Below are 25,906 nucleotides of genomic sequence, written 5' to 3' on the forward strand. Positions count from 1 at the left end.
TTTTAGAGCAATCCTATGAGAGAGGCAGAAACTTAGTTGCACTATTTTTTTCACACCTTATGATTTCTGTTTTAGAGAAATTTAATGATAGGGACAAAAAATGGTAGTTAGGGGCGGATCCAGCTCCATAAAATAGGGGGGCTCAGCTACCCTTTCTTCTTCCTCCCTTCTCTCTTTCCCTTCTTCTTCATCATTTTCTTTTTCTCCTCTTCATCTATGGCTAGGGGGCTTTGAGGGGGGTGTTGACGCTAGTTATTGACATACTTTTAGTGCCATTTAACTAGTGTTTTCATTCATATTCTTATACTAACCCGTCACTTGGCACTTGAAATAACTCCATTTTCGCATACGCAAGATATTTTTGAGGATATTCTGTTTTCGCAAGAAATTGGCCTAAATACACATGATGGTGATGTCAATCTAATATTGTATTTACTTTGATCTACTATGATGCATACTTATTCTCATATGTTCAGCTGGCATATGTTCTTAGTAGGAATAGATGGAATCACCATAGATGTAATCTTGGTGATTAGTCTATGTCTTGCGGATACATCTTAGTAGTGCGTAGGAAGTCGGTGTGATTACTCCTGTATGGTGATGGCATGCAGCAAGAAAAGGTCGAACGATTGTCTAATGTTGAGTAGGATCGATGGCGAGTATTGTGGGAGTCATTGCAGCAGCTATCAAGAAGGAGCGCTTCGGATAAGAGCACTTGATGGTTGTTTGAGATGAGCTTTGGGAAATCGGAGGCGTCAACACGCACCTCGCAGTGGCGTTCATAAGAAAGTAGGCCGCTTGCGAGCCACCTTTCTGAGAGATGACTCTTCATCAAGGTACGAGATAGATTGGTTACCACTTTGGCTGGAGCTACAACAACAAGACGATAGGCACATCCTACCCTTGGTTGTATTACCACATATATACATGGATGCGATCTATTTACCCTATCTATAATGCTTATCTCATGATTGGGTTACCTTTATATGCAATTCGTGCTTCTTGATAGGATTAGATCCGTTTAGCTGGATAGAGAACCCTAGTTAGTTCATTGTCGATCCACGGATTGATAAACCTTGGATGGAATACTCTAAGAGAAAAGCTACAACTGATTCGTGCGCTTGCGGTTCAAACTGGCGTGCTAACCTCGGGCGATCTATCTAATTTTTCAGACTAACCCTAATTTTTATTGTTGCATATATCCTATTTTTCTTATTTGCATCTTTCAAAGCTGGAAAATACTAGACACCAGATAATGGAGGAAGTGGATTAAACTTCAAGTTCATCAAATCCGAAATCACTCCAACACGAAGATTATGACATCAAGATCAGCTCTGTAGTAGTAGGTGCTAACTTTGTTAGTGGTCCAGCATCTACTATCAAGTCCACACTAATGAAGACAATACAACTGATGATAAACAAGGGCCCTGTTTGTATACGCTTTTCTGGAACTCGCTTATCTGGCAAGCAAGCTTATCTGATAAGCCTGCTGCCTGGAGAATCTGCTGTCTGAATAAACAGGGTGTTTGGCAATCCTAATTATTTTGTGTCGATTGTCTGTCCAGGTTGGTAAATTGACCTGAATGCCCCTAAGGCTGATAATAGCTCATTTTTATTGTGAATCTGAGGAGAAGGCAATAATTCTAATGCCTTTGGAGTATGTTAAATAGAAATTACATTACAATAATATGAAATTCATATGATAGATCGGTCTAGTATGGAAACATCCATCATGGGTACAACAACGAATCATGAAACCATAGCGACAGCAATAGCATCACGCAATTCAGCCATATCAATGTCGTCTCCTAAAGCACCACCACCACCATCTATGCTAGGTTGGGTTGGATTACCATCATCTTCCTCAAAATCCTCTTCAAAATGCACGTCATGTACGGCACTATCTCTGATGAAATTGTGAAGGGCCATACAAGCAACTATAATTTTCGACTGTTTGTTAACCGGATAACTGGGCAAATTCAAGAGAATGCGCCACTTCATCTTTAGAACTCCAAATTGTTCAATCACATTTCTAAGGGATGAATGTGCATGATTAAACACTTCTTTCAATCCTACTGGATGCTGACCATGCTGCCATTCAGAAACATGATACCTCTGTCCCTTGTAGGGTGCAAGAAATCCTTTTCTATTAGGATATCCAGAGTCAACAAGATAGTACTTACCTGCATGTTATATTTATATGTTATATCACAATGAGCAAATATTTCTTGAAAAATAAATTGCAACATAACTCGTCCTTACCATCGGGAGGATGTGGAAATTGATCCTTGTATTTGAGAAGCGTGTCCAATAATACACGAGTATCATGAACAGAACCAGGCCAACCAGTGATAGCAAATGTGAACCGCATATCAAAGTCACATACCACCATGAAATTTTGTGAAGGATACCCATGCCGACCAATGTATTTCGGTTGATCAGCTAATGGCACAGTTACGGGTATATGGGTACCATCTATTGCTCCTATGCAATCTTTGAAATGAGGCCAAAACCTTGGTTCTTGTAGTTTAGGATGAATAGTAGAAAATTGTGGATCCTTAGGCCTCACAATGTCAACAGCTAATCTCATGATAGATTCAAGAAGCTTTTCAAATTTTCTACTCACAGTTTCTAATGAGCGATGGAAATTATTCTTGCATTGCCTAAAAGATTGAGGTGCACCACAAGCCCATAGAAATATTCCTAGTGCTTCCTTACTACAAAATTGTCTACTTGATCTCAATCCATAATCTTGCACCAAAGTGTCATGAAGGCTTAAGAAAACTGACCTCCTCATTCTAAACATGTTAAAGCACTCCACTGGATCTTGTAGTTGCAACTCAACCCACTGTATTCCAGTCATCCTTGCTATCGTAGTAGTAATCTTCTTCTTGTTTATACCAGATGATGCCATGTAGTCCAGACCAAGCATTGCCACTATGTAATCATCATCAGTGTCATCAGATTCATCAACATCCATGGTATGAATAGAATCACTATTGCCTTCACATTCACTAGTTGCACTAGAGGTACTCATCAAAACAAATGCAAGCCTGTCAAAAAGCACTAACCAAGTCATCAGATGAATTTTTATTGTTACAACACAACTAATAAAAGGTTCATAGTCTCACACAGCATACTTAGAATAGTGAAATTATGTCTCACACAACATAAGAGAAATGAAAGAGAAATGGCACACTAATGCAACACCCAATGCTTCTTCCTTATCTCCTAAGCCCTCCTCAGCCAATTCAACCTCCCATTTGGTGTCTTCAATGTAATGAACACATCACGGTTTTCCTTTTTTTTGAAGAAGTTGTGTGGCATAGAAGCGTTCATCACTCCCCTCCTCAACCCCATCCTTAGTGACTTGCTCCAACACACTTCCAATCTCATCTCTAACATGATCAACAACTTGTGAAGTAGCTGAATGTTTACTACTTTGAGCTTTCAACTCATATGCATCGACCAACCGCTTCATGCACTGGTCTCTAAAAGTCTTCTTCTTTCCCTTAGGGGAACTAGGAGCTGGCCTTTTTGAAGCCCTCCGCTCAGAACTGGATGGGGCCTTATGTGCCTCCCTATCATTGTTGCCCTCAACATCAACAACATCATGTTCATCAACATCAACGTTTCCATCACCACTTGGAACATATGAAGTTTCATTTGTAACAATGACCAATTCAAACATGATTCGCATCTGATCCTCATATTCAAGCGGAGCTGTTCTGAACCGGATACAACCTGGCATAGCCTGTAAAATATCATCAAAACAGCATGCTATTATACTCCAATTCAAAAAAAAAAAACAACGTGTATATGAACTATATCTCTAGTATGATTGTTAGTGGGCTCACCATATTTTGTTCTTCCCACCATTCATCGTCAGCCACAATACAACCAGTAACAGGATCTCTTCTCAATCCGGTTGATCTCAAGTTCAAAGTCTTCCATTGGGTATACATTTTTTTCAATATATCCCACCTATTCTTCATTTGACTCTCACCGTATGGCCCCTTGGTACGCTCATAAAACTTTCAAAGAAGGTTTGCATATCCCACCGCATTCAAACATTGCTGCTGCCGATTGAAAGCAAGTACTTCTTCCACACAAATGTCATTGAAAGCTTTCGCGGCAAATGAATCCCATTTTGCCACAATCTTTGACGACTTTTCCATCTAAAATTTGATTACAGTATTGTAGAATTAAATACAAATCTACGAGCTTGTTCACTAATCATACAACCCACAATCTATCATTTTAGCAATCCATCAAGAAGTGACACAAATTTTACCTTGCTATTTGTTGGCGGCCTTGCAGTCGTAACAGCTACAGCTGTCCAGATCCTTCGCAGCAACTGCACGCATGCATAAAATTGTTATGAGCTACTCCATCATCATATAGCTCCAAAGAGACTCCAATGCAAAATGAAAAAAGAATTAATGACTTTATTTAAACCACCGAGTAGAAAGGTTACGCATAAGTCGTGAAAAAGAAATGTAGTTAATTGAATTAATGGACAGGTTTGGCAAATTGCAAGTACTCTAACTTTGATATGCCATTGAGCAGAGTTGGTTGCCATTAGGTGGTTAACAGAGTCAACTTTGCACCCTCTATGATACTCCATATTTAATTATACCCCATAGTTGTGACTTCATGCAATAACCGTGATGGTTTTATCACCGTATATGTACAGGATCCTGCACAACCCCTGTCAAGGGACAAAAGGAAGCTACATTGGGGGTATGTTTTCATTATTGTATCATACTGTGTAATAACTTCTATTTTTTTGCACCCTTATGTTATTCTTAACTTGTTTAGTATTCAGTATTAACTCCATCGCTTTACCTTTCATTATTCAAAAGATTGTTTTTAAATTGCACAACTCCTTGTGGTAATGGAAACCTTTCTTATTTTTCAAAAACAGCGCCCAACTTCTGAATTTTGCTATGTGGGAAAAGTAGTACACAAAGGCTTTAAGCTGCAATTTGGTAATAGATAGTCTGAATTTTGCCCAACTTCTGAATGTTGCTAACCTTTGCTTTCTATCAACTTTCACAAGGCTCCAGGAGAGGCGGCTCTGGCGTCCGGCGGCGGGGGCGTCCGGCGGCGGGGGCAGCGCCCAGGCGGCCCGCGGCGGGGGCGTCCGGCGGCGGGGCGGCCCGCGGCGGGGGCCTGGCACGGGCGGCTGGCGGAGGTAGGAAGGCAGGCCGGCCAACCCCAGGGGCGGCACCGGGATCTGCAGGGGGGCGGCGCCGGGATCTGCAGGAGAGGCGACGGTGGGATCTGCAAGAGAGGCGACGGCGGTTGCGGGAGGCGCGGTGGGGGCCAAGCCCGGCGAAGGTAGGGAGGCGGGCCGGGCGACCCGAGCGGCGGCGGCGGGATCTGGAGCGGCGGCGGTTGCGGGAGGAGCGGCGGCGGTCGCCTGGAGGCGTCATTGCCCGAGGGTACCCGGGGGAAAAATGCTCCGCTTGCCCCAGAAGCGTCTCCAGACCCGCGTACGAGATAAGCTGGGTGCTAGTTCTATTCCAGATTTTCCACTAAGCGGCTTACGTGACAAGCGGGGAATAAGCAAGGCGTTTGGGTGGGTTTATGGCTTATTTTCACCAATAAGCGGGAAATAAGCGACTCCAAACAGGCCCAAGGTATGCCGCTGTGTCAATTATTTTTTAGACTAATGTTTCTTGGAGATTTTGTTTGTTTAAGTAACAGGTGTTGGAAGCAACCGTGTCAAGCAAAGAGGAACAATTGGATGGCCTCTCTATGCAGAAGGCGGCGATTTGGAGATGATCAAGTCTGGAGGTGAGAATATTCATAGCACCATGACACCACCAAACTTATATAGTGAGATACTCAAGACGATCTATGATGATTGAGTGATGCAACCAAGGAAGACAACCGCTCAGATCGTCGATACAAAGCGCAGGAGCATCCTCTAATCCCGTCACTTTGGGTAAAGCAAAAATTATGGAGAAGATGCATCATTGCCACCATGCTACTCGCTGGTGTAGCAATGGTGATGACCTTGAAGCTAAATGATGTGTGACATCATGCCCCAAAGACCACAAGATCAAGATCATCAACATCTCCAGATCAATTTACGAGAAGCTACTATTGTCATCAAGATTTTGCACAACCTCAAATGAAAACAACAGAATATGTTTTGAATATTTAGAAGCCCCATGAAATCTACGTTCCAACGAATCAAGAAGCAAGGCAATCGGAGGTTACAAGCAATTATGGCCAAATCATCGAACGTCGCGCGTCCTGAAATCAGTTCTGGACAGCACACAGTGCTAAATTAAAACGGGCATAACTCTCTTATTTGAACTCCATTTTAGATGAATAACCACTCATCGGAAACGTAGTTACATAAACTTTTCAATATAACTATATTTCAGTATATGTTCTATTCTGTACACAGGGGAAAATTCATGAAGAAGAGGCAGTAGCAAGATGATGAGAACAAGACGGAGAAGATGAAGATGGCAACAATGAAGAGGAGCTTGTGCAATACTTTCATTGAGCGTACATAGTCAAATTTAGAGACTTTGAACAGAAGAAAAACTTCTGGAGCATTGGCACATGAAGACACAAGTAGGCATCATTCAACACATGAAGATGTTAGAAGCGAACCACGAAAGATTACAAAAGATGACATCAAGCTGCATGGACACTTTGAATTCTCGCACAAAGGACCATGGCTTCACATAAACATGAGCAAGATGAGGAGTCTATGAAGCGTCCCCACATAAGTAGAGACTAAATGTGATACAAATATCAGTCCCAGGAGGCTGATAACACATTTATTCGACAGATAATTCAGTTACCATACAACTCCCGAGGGAGTGGGCGTGAGAGCCACGCAGCGATAAGAAGTAAATAAACAACAGCGGCTAACCAAGCGACTGCCAAAAGACAGCACTCGGGACTACACGGCAGCGGCAGCATCCTGGAAAGGTCAACACCACAGGCAGCGTTGGGTGCGAACACAACCTCTACTCAAGGTCTTCGGCGATGAAGTCGGGGTTTTCCTCTGTAGTAACGAAGCAAGGGTGAGTACGAACGTACTCAACAAGTCCAACCCCATCCACGGAGGGGGATACAATCAAGTATATGCACAGGATATATCAAGGATAGGCTAGGGTTTATTTGCGGTAAAGCTAAATTTCCAACACATGCATAGGCTCGTTTTCAAACAAGTTTTCGCAAAGCTTTTCTTTAGTAATCGAATCATTGAGTGGGGTTGATCCTACACCAAGGATCCAAGTTTTATTGCTATCGGACTCCCCGTCCGTCATAGCTCACGGTACAACCGCCGAACTCTTCCAAAATCCAATACACACACACACACACACACCCAAACATGCCCATGTGCTAGTTATGTGACCAAGCCGTAACTCGTCCAATGCCGTGCACACGGCTACCCGGATAGGTTTTAACTCTGCAGAGGTTGTACACTTTTCCCACAAGTAGGGTACCGCAGCACGATCACCTTAATGCCGGTGTGGATCCTAACAAAGCCATTACCCACCTTAGCTAAGACTGGCTAGTCCTCACGGAAGCACCCAAGGGGTTCATGGCTCATCCACGAGACTGTAACCGGGACCTAAGTCACCAAAATCTTACTCCTTTTTCATGGGCTCCTGTTGCTCACCAGCACCCCTGAAGACTAACAGTTTAGCTAGTGGGATTTATGCTAAGCTGTTGCCCATACAACGGTCGAGTGGTTGCACGATGGTGGAATTAGGCAAGATGACACATCAACTCGGTCCTTAATCATGACAAGATGGATATCTCCCGACATTGCTCAACCACTAAGGTACGAGCACAACATCCTGGCATTTCACACAAGAAACACCCATCCATCTCGTCTACACATTCCTTTCCTTTGAACCCGAAAAACCATTTTCCCAATTGCACACACACACACATTTATTTTCCAAATAAACTATTGTAATAATGATTGTAGTCGAGTAGCTATTTCCTAAGCATTCTAGCAGTGGTTATCGCCTAAATAGAGCGGGTCATATTTAGAGACAACCATAGGACAACAAGGAACGTTCATAACAATCAAGGGGTGGCTATCCAACCATGTCTTGCAATAAAACAATATGCATTTTACAAAACAGGCCAATAGGTTGTGTTTGAAAAACTAGGTATTAAGTATGCATCAAAGGGTGAGATTGGACTTGCCGTCTTCAAAGCCTTACGGGAGTTTCGGCTTGTGCTGTTGGTCCTCGGGCTCGGGCTCGCGGTCAAACTCCTCCTCGGGCTCCTCCTCGGGTAATCCGTGATCTACGGCACACACAAACGGGCACACAAATAAATAAAAGAAAATCGGTTTTTATCTGTTGAGCTCCGAACAGAAAACGCGAACGGAAAATAGGTAGAAAGATTATTTTTGGGAAATTTGGATATGGATCGGTGGAAGTATTCTGGAGGATGACGTGGTAAAATTTGGGATTAATTGGAGGAAGTTTGGCGCATGAAATGACGAGTTAAACATGGATTAAGGGCTTAAAAAGGAGGTTTAGGACTGTTCAGCGATAAACCAGGGACCTTTTCGTAATTATTTCTGGAGGTGGAGGGGCTTATCCGTGAGGTTTCTTTTGAGAGAGGTGGAGGGACTATTTCGCGAATAGTGGATTTTAGGGGGTTAGATCGAAATTTGGGCTTTCTTCTTCCTCTTGTGCGCACAGTACACAGGGAGAGAGAGGGAGGGGCACGGCCGGCCTAGGGGTGGCGGCCTAGGCTCGCCGGCGGCGAGGGGAGGCAGCGGGAGAAGGCGGAGGGGTTCGTGGAGGCCTCATTTTGCTACTCACCTTGGGGATTTGGATAGGGAAGGGGTGCGGCCGGTGGTGGATCTTGGCGGCGGCGGTGGCGGCGGCTCGGCACGGGTGGCACACGGGTGGCGGCGGTGGTGGTTAGCGCAGGAGGATGGGGTGGGCGTGGAGGAGGTGGCCGGGGCGTCACCCTTTTATAGGCCGGCGAGGGAACTGGGCCGGCGACGTGGAAGGCAGGGGCCGGGACCGGCGGGCGGCGGTGGGGGTCTGGCAGGAGGTGGCGCCGACAGTATGGGACGGAGGCTGGGTCCGGCAGGCGCGGCGGTCTCGGGGTTGCGTGCAGCTTGGGGGCCGGCGAGCGGCGGTGGCCGGCACGGCACCGGTGGCGTGGCCAGGCCGGAGGCGGCGCAAGGGAGGTAGGGGGGCCGGCGGCGGGGTCCTGGCGCGGGGCTGGTCGACAGGCGACGCGCCTCCTAAGGGCGCCGGTGCGGCCGGTGGGGCCGGGTCGAGCGGCGCGGGCCCGAGTGTGCAGGGGCCGGGGGTATGGTGCCAGGAGGCCGGGCGCCTGGAGTAAATGCGCCAGGCACCAGGAGGAAGAAGGAGGAGGAGAGAGAAGGAGGAAGGAGGAAGGAGGAAGAAGAAAGAAGAAGAAGAAATGAAGATGGGAAAAGAAAAAGAAAAGAGGAGGGGAAAAAGAGAAAGAAAAAGAGGGGGACCAGCGGTGTTCGCGGCACGCGGTCGGAGCACGCGCGCGACGCCTGACGACGGCACGCGGCGAAAATTACGGGCACGGATAAAATGATGGAGGTCGGCTTGGGTGCCGGGACGGCGAAATCGCCGGGAAGATTTTTGATTTCCGGGAGCTCAGCGTTAAAAAGATTTTAAAAACGATTTTTAACGGGTGATTTTAGGTTGGTGATTTTGCGGATGTTACAGTCTAACTATATGACTATAACTAAAGTGCTTTGCGGGAGGCAACCCGTCTTTTTATTTTATTTATCTTTATTAAGATGATGTTCTATATTGTGCTCTTCAATCAAAAACACCAAGTAACATTGTACCATTGCTCTAACAAATTCTGCAACAACGTTTTGTATGCTTTAAATAATATTGAGGGAGCACTTTATTATTTGATTGTGGAAAACTTATAGACCCCTTTTGTGTGCTATTAGTGTCCTTTTAGAGAGGAATATGAAGCATGGCACCACCCCTTTGATTCTAAACTTGTGGCTAATTGATTTAGGCTAACTTTTGTTTTTTAGACCACCTCCATATCATGTCATGTCATTTTGTTCTTCCACCTCTTGTTGCATTGCATTTTCTTGCTAACCCTTGTGCATTTGCATTTGTTGCATCATTCATGTGTTAGCTTGATTTTCTCTAAAACTTTATGATGAATGCTTTCATATCTATGTTAATGCTTGATGGCATTTTTCTTTTGCAATCTTTTATAAACATATTGTTTAGACATGATCAAAGACCATCATCATTCAGTTTAACAGACCTTGCTAACTGTTCATATTGCATTGGTTGGTTTATAAGCTTTGCAATGCACTTTATTATTCCTGTGCTGTACAGAGTTCTTGGTCTTGGTATAAGCATGGTGTTTGACCTCGATGTACAGAGTTCTTGGTCTTGGTATAAGCATGGTGTTTGACCTCGATTTACAATTTTTATAGCTATGGAGAATTTCAGCAACCTAGTTGTAAGTATGGTGCTTAGAACTTAGTGTAAACATTATCTTTGTTTATGTTCCTACCTATCATTTGCATTCCCACTTGCACTCATGTACACTCGTTAGATGATTGTTTTTATTTCACTAAATTAGCTATGCCACAAGTTAAGGTTTTAGGGATGTCTTTGATTTGTTGGAAACTGTTTCTACTCCCAGCAGTCACCCCGGGGGTAGTATGTGGATTTGAATTATTTTGCAGGCATAGCGCAGCGCTTTTATGAAAGGAAAAGAGAAGAAATTGAAGGATAATAAATGTGACAAAAGTGAAGAAGTATAAAGACAAGCTCCAGACGCTGAGACCAAGGATTTCAACAATCATAAAATGCTTCATCTTCTTCTTACATGCCTAGCACAATGCTAAGCATGGGGGAGGACTTGGCGGACCAAGATAAAAATGCTATTTGGAATACAAGGATCACGGTCGTCAGAAGATGCTCATTTTTTCTTCTTCCATGCTAAGCACAATGCTTAAGTATGGAGGAGGCTGCGCTACATTTCATTACAAGCATCAAAAGGATGGTAAATTTTTCCTATACCTTCTCTTTTTCGATTTCTTTATAAAGCCTGTGTATATAAACCTTCAACTATAGACTTGATGCAACATTTGTATATCTCTCGCTAATAACGTGGCTACTAGGAGTACAACCTAGTTTTTTTTTCAATAAATTATGATCACCATCACCTTGTGCTCACCACGATGTTATAATTTTGGATCTTTCTCAATTTAGAAGCCACAATATTTGAAGATCTGTTCCGTTTCTGGTCATGGAATATAAAATTTTATGGAAAGAGTGATGTATAGAAGCCACACCAGAAAATTTAGCAAGAAAGGAAGGAGGAAGAGGCTAGATCGATTGGCCTGGCACTCCCCAGGCTGATTGGCCTAAGGATATCCTACCTCGGTTCACGCGTGAAAAATTTTGGGAAGCTTTCGAACATTCTAAAGCTAATTTTTGTGGTGTGCTGTTGAAAGGAGGTTCGGAGAAAAGATGAAAAATATACGAAAGAAAGAAAGAAAGAAAGGAGAAAAAGGAAGAAAAGAAAAGTATAGAAAAAGAAAAGAATAAGAATGAAAAGAGGAGTTTCTACTGTCATGAAAATCAAAGAAAGTGCAAAGAAGGATTACCTTATTCACGGAATGGATTTTCATTCCAACCATATGCAATCTGATGACAGGGACATCGCTTGTGCCTCAGAGTCATTATTTTGTTTGCCTTTGCACATGTCCAGTGTTCTATATCTTCTCATCCTTGAAAACCTCACATTATACGGATATTCTTATAATTATTGGCTCAAAAGGTAAGCGACCTGGAAGAGAATTTTGTTTTCTATTCTTGTTGCGGGGAGATTGTTTTATAACAAAAGAAAAACCCTCCAAGGCAAGCTAGAAAGTAAGTGTGATTGATTCATGAAGTTACTTAGTTCTGATAAAAGTTGTGGGGTGATTTTTTCTTAGATAAATATTTGAACACCCATACTTCAATTATCTTTGCTGCTCTGATCTTTTGTTTGAAGGACCAGGTACTTGACTCGCTTGCTCAGGTTTGGTTCAAGATCTTTGCTCGACCCTTTGGAGAAGTTTGTAGTCGCCTGACTTGCTCGAGGACGAGTAAGAGCTAAGCATTAGGGGATTATTGACGTTCGTTATTGATGCACTTTTAGTACCATTTAACTAGTGTTTTTATGCATATTCATATACTAACCCGCCACTTAGCATCTGAAATAACCCCATTTTCTCATATGCAATATATTTTGGAGGATATTCTGTTTTCGCAGGAAATTGGGCTAAATATATATTTTTTGGATAAAGCCATGAACGAGCAGTGGACCAGAGAAAAATGAAGACCGGGAGGCAAAAAGGAGTCCAGGCCGGCCTGGGGTCTTCTGGCCTCCACCGACGCTCATTTTTGGCAAGCAATCCTCCAAGATGACTTAACGACTAAGTTTGTGAAGATTTTGCAAGGATCACTTCGGTATTAAGGAGGAATAAAAGAAGATCAAGCGGAAATTTGGAAAGTTATTGAAGATCAATCTCATCCCGAAGGTACCAACATGCTAGGTCCACATGCATACAAAAATAAGGTTCCAGAATATTGAAGAAGACTTGGCGACGAAGCTGGATATGAGGGGATAAAAGGAAGGGCTAGGCTGATCAGCCTAGACCCCTCCAGGCAATTCGGCCTACCCCTTTCCTTCGCTCATTCACCTTCCAATTTAACCCACGGGCTCTCCGGACTATAAATACCCTGAAAATTCACCGAGCCCGGGGATCCATCCATCAGAAGTCAGCGAAACCAAGGGGGACACACCATAGGGAGCTGAGGGCCATGCAAGTCTTCGAGGTTATTTTGGAGATGACTTAGGCTAGACCCTAGCCGCCATGGTCGTCCTTGCACGACGAAGCCATGCTGGAGTTCCGAAGCTGAGCCTTGTGATCATCAAGGCTTATGTACACATGATGGTGATATCAATCTAATCTTATCTTTGCTTTGATCTACTGTGATGCATGCTTATTCTCATATGTTCAACTGGCATATGTTCTTAGTAGGAATAGATGTAATCACCATAGATGTAATCGTAGTGATTAGTGTATGTCTTGCGGATACATCTTAGTAGTGCGTAGGAAGTCGGTGTGATTACTCATGTGTGGTGACAGCATGCAGGAGGAAAATGCCGAACGATTGTGTAATATTGAGTAGGATTGATGGTGAGTATTGTGGGAGTCATTGTAGCAGCTATCAAGGAGAGCTTCAGATAAGAGCGCTTGATGGTTGTTTGAGGTAAAGCTTTAGGAAACCAGAGGCGTCAACACGCACCTCGCAGTGGCGTCCATAAGAAAGTAGGCCACTTGCGAGTCACCTTTATGAGAAATGACTCTTCATCAAAGTACAAGATAGATTGGTTACCACTTTGGCTGGAGTTACAACAAGAAGATGATAGGCACATGATACCCTTGGTTGTGTTACCACATATATACATGGATATACGATCTATTTACTCTATCTATAATGCTTATCTCATGATTGGGTTACCTTTATATTTTCAATTCGTGCTTCTTGATAGGATTAGATCCGTTTACCTAGATAGAGAACCTTAATCAGTTCGTTGTCAATCCACGGACTGATAAACTTTGGATGGAATATTCTAAGGGAAAAGCTACAACTGATCCGTGCGCTTACAGTTCAAACTGGCATGCTAACTGTCGTCAACAAGAGGTTCCAATCCGCTTGTAGCATTTAGGGTCTAGTTGTAATGCATAAATTATCTTACATATTTTCAATGTTATAAATGCTAACTGCTCCCGAGATTTCACTCATCGGAGAAGAAATTGGTCGCGGCGTCCAGTTGTCTTCCAAGAAATCGTCGTCTGACGCATGGTCCTGTAATACTCTTTCATTTTTGCTTCGGCGATGCATCGATAGGAGCCAAATGATGAAGCTGAAGCACATGAGAAAAGCCACGTATCCAACAAAGAGCGGGGGCATGTGCCCCTTCATTTTATTTCGTCATGCATGTAATATGGATTTGTAAGGCAGGGAATAGGAAGGCAAAGGTGAATTTTATAGGATAATTTGGTAGACAATTGTAAAGGGTAGGGGATGAGTGAAACAAAAAGGTTGACATATTAGGTTCTGTTTGGCATGGCTCCAACTCCGGGTGGAGCTGCTCCACTCCTGAACTCCACATGGAGCCAGCTCCGCTCCAAAACTCCAGAACAAAAATGGGGTGTTTGGCTAGATGGGTGCTCTCAGCTCCAAAAAAGATCGATTTCAGTGTGGTGACGGGCGATGACGGGCGACGGGCGACGACAGGCGGCGGGCGGCGACGGGCAACGGGTGCAGCGACGGGAGGCAGCGACGGGCGGCGGCAGGCGGCGACGGGCGACGGGAGGCGTTTCAGTGTGGTGACGGGCGATGACGGGCGACGGGCGACGACAGGCGGCGGGCGGCGACGGGCAACGGGTGCAGCGACGGGAGGCAGCGACGGGCGGCGGCAGGCGGCGACGGGCGACGGGAGGCGGCGGGAGGCGGCGGGCGGCGACGGGCTGCGGGCTGGGCGGCGGGGTGGGCGGCGACGGGCGATGACGGGCGACGGGAGGCGACAGGCGGCGGGCGGCAGGTGCGGTGACGGGCGATGACGGGCGACGGGTGACGACAGGCGGCGGGCGGCGACGGGCAACGGGTGCGGCGACGGGAGGCAGCGACGGGCGGCGGCAGGCGGCGACGGGCGACGGGAGGCGGCGGGAGGCGGCAGGCGGCGACGGGCTGCGGGCTGGGCGGCGGGGTGGGCGGCGACGGGCGACAGGCGCGGCGACGGGCGACGACAAGCGGCGGGCGGCGACGGCGGCGGGCGGCGATGGGCGGCGACGGGTGGCGGGGACGGGGGTGGCGGCGGGCCGCGATGGGCGGCGACGGGCCGTGGCGGGCGGCGACGGGCGGCGAGGCCGGTCGGCCACGGGGGCGGCGATGGGCGAGGCTCTGGCGGCGAGTGGGGCTCGAGAGAATAGAAGGGAGAATAGAATGAAACGTTTTTTTTGTGTAATCAATGGCATTGGTGGGTAATTACCCACCAACTCCACGAGGAGGTTCAAAAGAGAGGTTTCTGGAGCAGCAAAAGAGGTGCTCCAAAACTCCACCTCCATTTGCACTACAGCTCCATGGAGTTGGCAACTCCATGGAGTTTTGGAGTTGGGGTGTTTGGCTGAATTTTTTGATGGAGTTGCTGGAGTTTAGGAGTGGAGCCGTGCCAAACAGGGTCTTAATCAAGAATTTTGTTAATGAAATTAGGTGACCCAATTTGAGCCTGGTGTGTGTAGACACACACGATCATTGCGATGCGATCTTACCGTAATATAATACAAATGCGGTTATACGTAGAAAGAATTTCTTGTGTAAATAAAGTGGAGTTGTAACGAGTGAAGTGATATTATAAAACAAAAACGAATCATATTACAGTTATTTTTTCATAACGACTACGCACGAGGCATCAATGAAAGTAAAGGAAGAGTTCAAGAGACTATTGGCACATCATTACCTCAAGCATCATGGTCTGCCATTCTTTTCTTCATAAAGAACCTATGAAATTATTTGGGAAATTGGAGTAGCATATAGCAAATACAGTGTAGAGGAAGAAACTGGGAGAGTTCATATGGAACATGTATTCGCACCTTGATCAATTGAGCTTCTAGTATATCTGCACTTTGTTCCAGATGGAAAAAAAAGCTTATCTAGCTTTGACAAATCAAGAAAAACTAAAGTTCGCTTGCAGTCACTATTTATCTAGCTCACTGCTTGCTCCAGGAAAGAGGTAGCGAATGCCTTCTGCTTATTGCCTTCATACTGAAGTCAAAAGTGACAAGAATACCAACCGTATCATGGCGGAAGAAAGAGGCTATAGAAACCAAAACAAAAGAACTACTACTAGCAGAGAACCCTGAAGACAAAGTGATTGCCAACAAAGTGCAAAGACATGGACTGCCTTCTGACGTCTTGGCTGACATTACTTTTTTTTTTGATAATGGCTGTCATTACTATTGGGCTGCATTACCTTGTGGCCTGTGGTCGATTGGGTTTCGGAGGCCCTCGGGCTGGGAGCGGCGGCAAGGAGAGAGAGATAAAGCGGGGAGGAATGCAAGCCTATGCACGGAAGGAATTTGGGCATGGCCGATGGGTAGGAGTCTACAAATAAGAAATAACCAAAGCATCGAGCAAGGGAATAGTCGTCATAAAATGAAGGATTTGATAGAAGTTAAACTGAAGGGGAGTAGGGATAGTATACTAGATCGAGCGGCAGTTTCATCAGATGGATGGGTGGAGAGGAGTACCGTACGTTCGTTTGCTAAAGGAGGCAGGGAGAGTGACGGATGCATGGACTGGGTGATCTTCTCTGGTGATCCAGGCATGAAAATGCACTAATGATGAGAATTGAGATGGAGCACCAACTAGTTGAAGGTTTGAGCAATATATAATTATTCTGTTCCATGTTGGTCATCTATTTGCACTAGTACTATACATTTTCCATCTTGACTCAAAACTCTGGCCTTAGAAGCGTCAAATCTCTATGTAGGATGAAAGCTTGTCGAGGTAGAGGCGATTTTCGTCTTCAGACACCATGTATATTTGCCTGAATTTTTGTATGAATTAAACTAGAACGAGTTCGAATCTCAACTTTTGTGATAAGTATATCACAACATGAGTTATGGATGCGTCAAGTTATCATTTTTAAAAAAAACTTTAAACTACATTTTTGGATGAATTTTTACCTTTTTGAAAAAGCAAGTTGTTTTCACCGTGCACCCAGCGCCATGGCACCTTATACTACCACTCCATATGCCTTCACCTATGTGCACCTGAAAAGAAAGTTGTTTCACTAACCACTAGCTCTAAGACATGGATAAAGTATGACTCAAATCTCCAATTCTCCATAACCGTTAACGAACGATTACTCTAAGCCATGACTTGTGACTTGTGAGAATTTTAGCTCAATAGATCTTATGCAACTTCTCACTTCATTTGCACTCAATACCTCCCTCCTAAGTGGCAGCTTGGCATAAAGATCAGAAAAATACAACTACTTCATCAGGATCTACATGGAGAACGCGGAAAAGAGGAGGCATTTCGCCTCTTACGTCAAGAGCCGTCCTTCGTTGCAGGAGTTCTGCACCTGAAAGTGAAAAGTCGTGTTGTAATTAATCAATTAATCACTTAAATTAACCCCTTATAATTACTCATTGACCAAGCTCCCCCCGACCGGACCAGGACAACGCACCTAACTCGAGTTAATCATCCATACGCCGCATCCCAGCCGCCCATCCTGCCCAACCACGCCCAACCAACGGCTCAGATCGAACCAACGATATCGGTCCCCTCCCCTTCGCGACGAAGCATCCTCCGCTCGCGGTCTCACATGGCACGAGCCGCTTCCCCTGAAAACCCCGATTAAAAAAACAAATTCGCGGAAAATAATAAGAGGAAAAAACGCCCGCAAATTACCAAACACGCGCTGCCACCGACCGATCAGGCGACCCCTCCTCCCCGAGGAAATCCACCACCGCGGCCGGGGCCTCCCAGATCTCGCCGGAGGCAGCGGCAGCGGCGGCGGCGGCGGGGAGGCGATGGCGCTCAACATGAAGACCCTGACGCAGGCGCTGGCCAAGGCGTCGGCGGTGATCGAGAAGACGGTGTCGACGACGGTGCAGGAGGTGACGGGCCCACGCCCGCTTCAGGACTACGAGCTGCTGGACCAGGCCGGGTCCGGCGGCCCCGGGCTCGCGTGGCGGATCTACACGGCGAGGCCGCGGGACGGCGCCCCCTCGGCGCCCTACCCGGTCGTCTCCGTCTGGGTGCTCGACAAGCGCGCGCTCGCCGAGGCGCGGGCGCGGGCGGGGCTGTCCAAGGCCGCCGAGGACGCCTTCCTCGACCTCGTCCGCGCCGACGCGGCGCGGCTCGTGCGCCTGCGCCACCCGGGCGTGCTCCACGTCGTGCAGGCGCTCGACGAGACCAAGGCCGCCATGGCCATGGCCACAGAACCCGTCTTCGCCTCCGTATCCAACGCGCTCGGGTGCCTGGACAACGTCGGCAAGGTGCCCAAGGAGCTCAAGGGCATGGTACGACTTTGACATAACGTGTTTCTGTTTGATTTTGCGTGCCTGTATGTACTGCTTAGCATTGATCTTAGGCAATTAATTTGCTGCTAGGAAGGTTACAGGATTGTTGCTCATAGTTTCCTACTAGTTACTCGCTACTACTGCACTCAATACTGGCTAGGAAGTTAAGGTGAGTAGTGTTGATGTGAATGTGAAAAACCTGACGATTGTGTCTAATTAGGGTCCTTAATCCCATTATCGATTAAGGAATGCCCTAAAAGGTACAAAGACATTATCTAAGAAGATTCCATTTATGTTTCTAGTGTAGCATATGGCAGTGTTGCGTCCAGAAAATTTGCCTAATGGGTGTTGTTCTTAAAAAGTTTGCAATGATCCTTTCCTCAAATAACATCCTTGCTGTGCCAGTGTATCAAAATTTGTAATGGTTTTCTTGGCAGTTGCATAGTTTAATTAATTCCCAAGGTTTGGTGCGCTGATTTGTAAAAAATCTTGTGAGTTTAGTTAACCTCACTCGTTGCATAGAGTCCCTGCCTCTGACATTTGGTAGAACTGTAGAGACTAATTAGATTTTTTTTTTCCCAATCTTGAGGTTAAGTGTGAGATTCTAGAGATTTTCCAATTGTACGTCTTTTAGTTTACCATGTGGTGTCTCTTGGAGTTGGAATTTGTCAGGAGATTTTATATTCGTCACATTTCTGTGTGTGAAATGGTGCGCTAGTCATGACAGTTAATTTGACATCCAAAGCATGATCATATTTTTCTCGTGTTTCAGGAAATGGGGCTACTTGAGATTAAACATGGACTGCTACAAGTCGCAGAGACATTGGATTTTCTTCATAACAATGCCCATCTTGCCCATCGAGCTATATCGCCCGAGGTTACTACACATCACTATGCTTCTTCTTATTGTTTGCTCCTGTTCATTTTCTGTCATTGATAATTAATTTGCTCTGTCACACATGTGCCTATTACAATCCTGTAGTTTTGGTGTTCCCTTGTCATTTTATTGTAGTTATCCTTGCTGTCTGAACTGTTGGCTTAGTACCACATGGGATCTGCAACCGTGTCTAAAGAATACCTAATTAGTTTTATTTTACATGCTTGTTATCATTATGCCAACATTTAGTTCTACAGTACACTGTATTAATTTTGGTTCTTTTGCAGACGGTCTTTATAACTTCCAGCGGGTCATGGAAGCTTGGTGGGTTTGGTTTTGCTCTTTCGGTCGATCAAGCCACAGGTCGTTTGACTTCATCACAGCAATTCCATTATTCGGTTAGTAAGTAATCAAGATTTAGTTTGTCATTTTGGTGGCTTTTAATTTGCAGATTTGTTTTACCATATTTTGGGAACATTAACTAATCGGTATCCTCCTTTCAAAGCTTTAAGCCTGTTACAGAAACATTCTTCTAGAAAATCTAATAATTTTTCTTAAGTAATTAAGTTCTAAATTTGCCGCTTAGGTTTGCATGATACATTTTTTTCTGGCATAGAGTTTAATTTAGACATGATCTGATCTTTTCTGTATTAGTTTTAAAAAATGTAACACTACTGTCATATGTGGTGATTGCATGTAGCATGTTTTTACTGCTGGCCTTTGTAATGGCATACATGATAGTACCACAAACCTATGTTAATCGTTATTGCAATTTTCTGCAGTTAAGTAAGGTGAACAACTGGACATACTTTGCGTTTAATCGTACCCATTGCTAACTATTTTTTCTGGCACCTTTTCTGTGGTTGGCGACTTTAGGACCTGTTTTGTGAACCCTGCTTATTTTAGTATTCCAATGCTCTGAATCATTACCAATCTATCTGCTTGGTTTCTTTTTAGGACTATGATGTCGAGGATACAGCTTTACCTCTTCAACCATCGTTGAATTACACTGCACCAGAATTGGTCCGAAGTGGAGATTCTAAAGTCGGCTCTGCGTGTGACATGTTTAGCTTTGGTTGTCTGGCCTACCACCTGATTGCTCGCAGGCCACTTTTGGACTGCCATAACAATGTTAAAATGGTACGTGTTAACATCTGAATGATGGCATTTACCCGATATAAATTTGTTCTTTTAGGGTCTGAACTACAGACATCATATTTTCTCCCCTTCAATTTTGCAAGTAGACCATCAGTTAAGGTTGTATCTGCATTCTACTGCACCTTTGTTGATGTTCCCCCTATTCTCACAGTACATGAATGCCTTGACGTATTTAACAAGTGAAGCCTTTTCTAATATTCCTTCGGATTTGGTGTCGGATTTGCAAAGGATGCTATCAATGGATGCAGTATCGCGTCCTAGTGCTATGGCCTTTACAGGTGTGTATCGCCTTCCTTTTCCTCATTTAAGGGAATATCAGTAGAGCTTTTGTGTTGCCCACTGGTAGCGCAAATCACAATCATCACTGGTAGTTTCATGAAATGTTTTTTGAAAATATCCTTTTTCTATAGGTTCTTCTTTCTTTCGTGATGATACGAGGTTGCGCGCTCTTCGCTTCCTGGACCATTTGCTGGTATGTATATGTTATTCCCCTTCAGCTTATTTTCTTGTATGAGTTCTAAGGTTCCAGGTTTCAATTGCGTGCGTATCAATCTTGCTTCTTTGCTGTCTGAGAATCACCTTTGACTAGATTATTTTAGTGTACCTGTCACCTCAGCAGCAAGAGTATTGCCTGCTTGACTGCTATTTGGCGAATGAGACGACACACGATTTGGTACCTAGAGATGGTTCTAATTTTTAAGATGACGTTCCTTTCAGGAGAGAGATAACATGCAGAAGACAGAATTTTTGAAGGCATTATCAGATATGTGGAAGGATTTTGATTCCCGAGTTCTTCGATATAAAGTATGTTCAGTGCTGCAATTCATTCACTATCTTCTTCCAATTAATACTACTCCCATGTGTCTACTACTCTACTCTGATTTAACTGTGGGCACCATTTTCTTATCACTATGTATCGCTTCATAGAAGCTACTGGAACCTGCATTTGTTCAATTAAACATACACATTTATCTTGTTCAACTAAACGATACATTTGACTTTGCTCAATACTTTAATCAAACTGTTACGTTTATTTTTTCACCCTTGTGCATCATACTCAAATACATATATTATGTTTCCATTCCAATCCAGCATATAGTGTTCAAGTTCCTTTGCTGATATTAAGCTTTAATCAAGAACAAATATCTAATCTGAGTGTGTTTTTGTTATTCACTTTGAAAATGTTTTGGAGACTGTCAACTAAATATCTTACCATGCAAAAAAAAGAGGGGCAAGTGATAGAGTCACTTGCGTCCTTGAGGTTCTGGGTTTGAATCACCTTCCTTGCAGAAAGCATGGGACAGGCTATCTAGAAATTCCCTTTCCCGGATCTCATAATGTTTGATTGTGTTCGGCACGTGGTACTTCCTTTACGGAAATAAAGAAAAGAATATTTAAACCTCAATTTCTAGGCCTTAATTTCTTTGATTGACCCGTTCTAATATTGCAATCCTGTATTTTCTGTGTGTGCCTTTGAAACATTTTTTTTGTCCATGAAAAAGAATTGCCACCTATTTAGTTGATCCATTAGTTATTTCAAAGCTGACTTACACTTTCCAACCAGGTTCTTCCTCCTCTTTGTGCTGAGCTGCGGAACATGGTTATGCAGCCAATGATTTTGCCCATGGTTCTAACAATAGCAGAATCTCAGGTTATTTCTGTTGTTTCTCATTTATATCCTTTTATAATGCATGAATAGAGTTTCTTTCTATTCGAAGAATAGTATGAAATCCCCTCTGAGTAGCTGCTTATCTTGCTAGTACTTTCCATATAATATGCATCTTAATGTAGTAAAGTCCTAACTACATGCGATTTGTATCATTCTTTTTGCAAGATCCACAACTTATCCAGAATTGAATTATTTTAGTTGCACCATGATACCACATGTTTATAGTTTTTTTAAGCGAAATGCATCAGGATGTGTTATATAGTGACCATATTTACATGTATTCTGAACTATTTTGAAAGGTCGTTACTTTTGGCTCTTTTACAGGATAAAGGTGATTTTGAGCTTTCAACACTGCCTGCACTTGTTCCAGTGTTTACTTCAGCATCTGGCGAAACCCTTCTACTGCTTGTGAAGCATGCAGATCTCATTATTAACAAGGTAATCAGGGTTACTTTATGAAATATCAATACATTATACTATTCCTTTATGTTATCTATAATTCTATACGATTCCATGGAATGGTGATCTTAATTCACAAATGATTTTTTACTAAAATGTAATTTAGTCAGTAGTTTTTTCACTGTGCATATTTTTCTTTTGTGCAGGCTACACAGGAACATTTGATATCACATGTTCTTCCGATGCTGGTCCGTGCTTATGATGACAATGATCCCCGGCTACAGGAAGAGGTTCTGCGTCGAACAGTACCGCTGTCTCGTCAACTTGACATCAAGGTTACCCTCAACTAATTTGCTATAATGAATATTAACCATTCGATTGTGTTTTATTCCCATCATCAGTAGAAAAATGCTGTTTTTTCTTAATTGTTTGTCTTAATGGTTTCTCATTTGATGAATGAATTTCAGTATATGAACAAAGCATGCATGTCATGTATTCATATAATGTTTTTATTCCTCTCTCTCCTGCAGCTAGTAAAACAGGCTGTGCTGCCACGTGTTCATGGATTAGCTCTAAAAACTACAGTTGCCGCGGTATGCACATTATATAATTTTGTTTATTAACAATGTATTTATTATCTTTAATCACATGAAGAGCATTAAAACATGGAAATAACATTAACTTCAATAAAATGGAAAACTGCTGAAAACAAAAGGATAGGAACCATGTAATGTTGAACACTTGGTTTTCTAATGTGATTGTGAGCCTTCATGCGGCTAGTTACTGGTCCTGTGTCTCTAATCTGTTCTTACACCAAATATTGGCCAGTGGCCCTAACTTTAGTAATGCTTCATAATGATGCACTTTGGTTTTCTTAAACAATACCAGTAACATATAGCATGCAGAGTGATGTTACACCGGACCGTCTTAGTTCTAATTTGTGTTGGTGATCAAGATTGACATTTAATATTCTATCATTGCATTGCTCTCTCTTTTTTTTCTTCATCTACTCATCTGTTTGCGAATATTTACTACTTTCTTGGGTAGTGCTATACTCCTGCCTCAATTTGATGAATGCATCATTCTGCACTTTGTACTGTCACTTATCTTATGTTCTTAATTGTTCCTGCACTTTAGGTGCGTGTAAATGCCTTGCGCTGTTTAGGAGATCTTGTACCATCTGTGGACAAAGAAGGTATACTGGGTATCTTGGAGACTGTTCGGCGTTGCACAGCAGTTGATCATTCTGCGCCAACTCTTATGTGTACACTTGGTGTTGCTAATGCAGTCTATAAACAGGTTAGCTCTTGACATTTTTTTACGATAGCTGAATTATGAGCAGCTTTTTTTTCCATGCCAATTGATTTACTTCTCAATAATACTCAATTCAAGTCTTTTGTTATTGATCCAGTGTGGTGTTGAATTTGCTGCGGAACATGTGATTCCTCTCATCTTCCCATTGCTCACAGCACATCAACTGAATGTACAACAATTTGCCAAGTATATGCTGTTTGTCAAGGATATCACAAGGTACCATCTATTATCCTGCATCTTTCTCTCCATGTGTCCATCAATATATTAGCTAAACTACAACCTACTTCTACAGCAAGATTGAAGAGAAGCGTGGTGTGACTGTTACAGATAATGGGAACACAGAGGTAAAAGCATCACCTTCATTAACAAATGGAATTCATTCAGAACCTATGCCAGTACAGATACCAGCTGCAAAGAGCACCACTGCATGGGATGAAGACTGGGGTCCTACTAAGAAAACCAGTGGTCCATCTCTCTCTGTTGATTCTAGTGCGCGAACAAACCAACCTTCATCAGATCCTTTTGACTTCAGTACTCAAACAAAGCAATCCACAACACTCCCATTTGATTTCAGCACTCAGACAAAGCAGCCATCATTAGTCTCTCAGGTTACAGCTGCGACAATCCCTCCAGCACAACCACTTCCATCCCTTCAATCTCTTGCACCCAGTTCAGGACCTCAAACTTCTGGCTCATGTGTTCCTGTTGACATTGAGTGGCCTCCTCGTAGCAGCTCATCATCTGACTTCAATGCGCCGTTGTCTGTTAACAAGGAGAATGATTCCGGAAGGCTGTCTAGCGATGTGCTTGATGATGTTGACCCTTTTGCTGATTGGCCCCCAAAAACTAGCAGTGCCACTAGCATTTCAACAATTGAGCATTGGGCAAACACAAATCAAAGTATTTCTGGATTTAGCTCAGGAAACATAGGGCTTGGTGGCAGTGGAAATTCTCTGGGGCAAATGAAAAGCAACCAGATGAGCTGGTCCAACACTTCTAATCTAATGGGTATGAACTCAACTGGCAGCTATTTGAATCAGGGCAACACAACTCTAGGGTTCGGAAATCCAATTGGAGGACTGAGCACAGGTCTCTCCAATTCAAGTAGTTCCAGTGCAGGCCAGAGCATGATGCAGCCAAAATCTGATTTTGGATCACTGTCCATGTCGACCAACAATGCCGCACATGGTCCACCCAGACTTGCCCCTCCTCCATCTGCTGCTGTTGGAAGAGGGCGTGGTAGAAATCAAGGACAGTCAGCCCTCTCCCGAGCATCACGGCCCCCTCATTCCAACTCCTCATCAGGGCAACAACCTATCCTTGATTTACTTTAGTAAGGGAAGGATAGCCTCTGTCTGCCTTTCCATAATGTCAACGTGTACATCTTCAAATATTTTGTACGGTGAGCATCATACTGTTCTTTGGACATGCATGTGGGGAATGGGTATTCTCTTGTCAGTTCGAAGCTGGATGGCCTTGGTGAGTGGTCCGAAGGAAGCTGCTTCGGGGTCTTGCAGAGGTCACATTTTCTCCTGCTTAGGGTTTTGATTTCAGCATGGAGGCCATCTCCATATTGGTGAGTCAAGAAATGCTGCTGTGTATATCTTTTTCCAAACTCGGCTGTAGCTTGTAGAGGTGATGAATATAGTCAGGCATGTTTATCTGGGCTCTGAAGTTTTGAATGCCTACAGTGTACCACCATGTTTAATGGGCCTTACAGATGGACCCTGCCCGTGTAATTCATTTGTTTCTGTAAAGGCCCATGTGTATGTAGTCGTCAAAATTAAGGCTATCTGCAATTCTGCTTCGATGTTGTTGGATAACTGTTGTTGATAAAACCACATGTGTTACTGTACCCCACAACTGTGTAAAGTCAGCCTTCATGCTTGGCCTTTTCTCTTTACCATTCCTGGCTGATTAAACCAACTCGGTCACTGTTCCCTTTCTTCAGCTTGATACCTTCGGTATTGCAGACAAAAAAAGCTATCCTTGGTTGGATTGTTGCGTCCCAACATCGAATACTGACCTTGTACAGAACTGCATGCACGGGACAACACCGATCGAGCATTTCGAATCTGCTGCAGGCCTGCAGACCTGTTGTGTACCGCTACCGCGCAGATGCCATGATGAATGCGTTTCTCGTTGATGGCAGGAATGTTTCAGTTCCATGAGCACTAGGAGATCAGTGGCTCAGGGAAAATTGAATGCATGTATGGGCGCATGGCGAGCCCCCCTGGCCTTCTTCACTCAATGATGCAATACGCATCAGAAGTAAGGAGCGAGCAGGGACACAATCCCTCATCGATCATGGGATGGCCATGTTGATCTTGGAGCTATACATCCTCCTCGCTCGCAGCTCATG

General features: G+C 44.1%; 2 protein-coding genes across 2 annotated transcripts; one reads left to right on the forward strand and one right to left on the reverse strand.

Moving 5' to 3' along the window:
* Window positions 1-1,749: 1,749 nt before the first annotated feature.
* LOC140222871 (protein ALP1-like) lies at window positions 1,750-3,751 on the reverse strand. Its single transcript, XM_072293997.1, has 3 exons — window positions 3,474-3,751; window positions 2,263-3,053; window positions 1,750-2,183 (listed from the first exon to the last, which is right to left on the reverse strand). The coding sequence occupies exons 1-3, from the start codon at window positions 3,749-3,751 to the stop codon at window positions 1,750-1,752; spliced, it is 1,503 nt and encodes a 500-aa protein (XP_072150098.1).
* Window positions 3,752-17,480: 13,729 nt separating this feature from the next.
* Window positions 17,481-25,447, forward strand: LOC117857038 (SCY1-like protein 2 A). Its single transcript, XM_034739509.2, has 14 exons — window positions 17,481-18,127; window positions 18,900-19,004; window positions 19,292-19,402; window positions 19,962-20,144; window positions 20,314-20,440; window positions 20,573-20,634; window positions 20,880-20,966; window positions 21,727-21,813; window positions 22,156-22,269; window positions 22,437-22,565; window positions 22,761-22,823; window positions 23,368-23,529; window positions 23,642-23,760; window positions 23,837-25,447. The coding sequence occupies exons 1-14, from the start codon at window positions 17,636-17,638 to the stop codon at window positions 24,876-24,878; spliced, it is 2,883 nt and encodes a 960-aa protein (XP_034595400.1). The 5' UTR covers window positions 17,481-17,635; the 3' UTR covers window positions 24,879-25,447.
* Window positions 25,448-25,906: the final 459 nt, after the last annotated feature.

Source organism: Setaria viridis, chromosome 5, assembly GCF_005286985.2.
Source record: "Setaria viridis chromosome 5, Setaria_viridis_v4.0, whole genome shotgun sequence".
Taxonomy (NCBI): domain Eukaryota; kingdom Viridiplantae; phylum Streptophyta; class Magnoliopsida; order Poales; family Poaceae; genus Setaria; species Setaria viridis.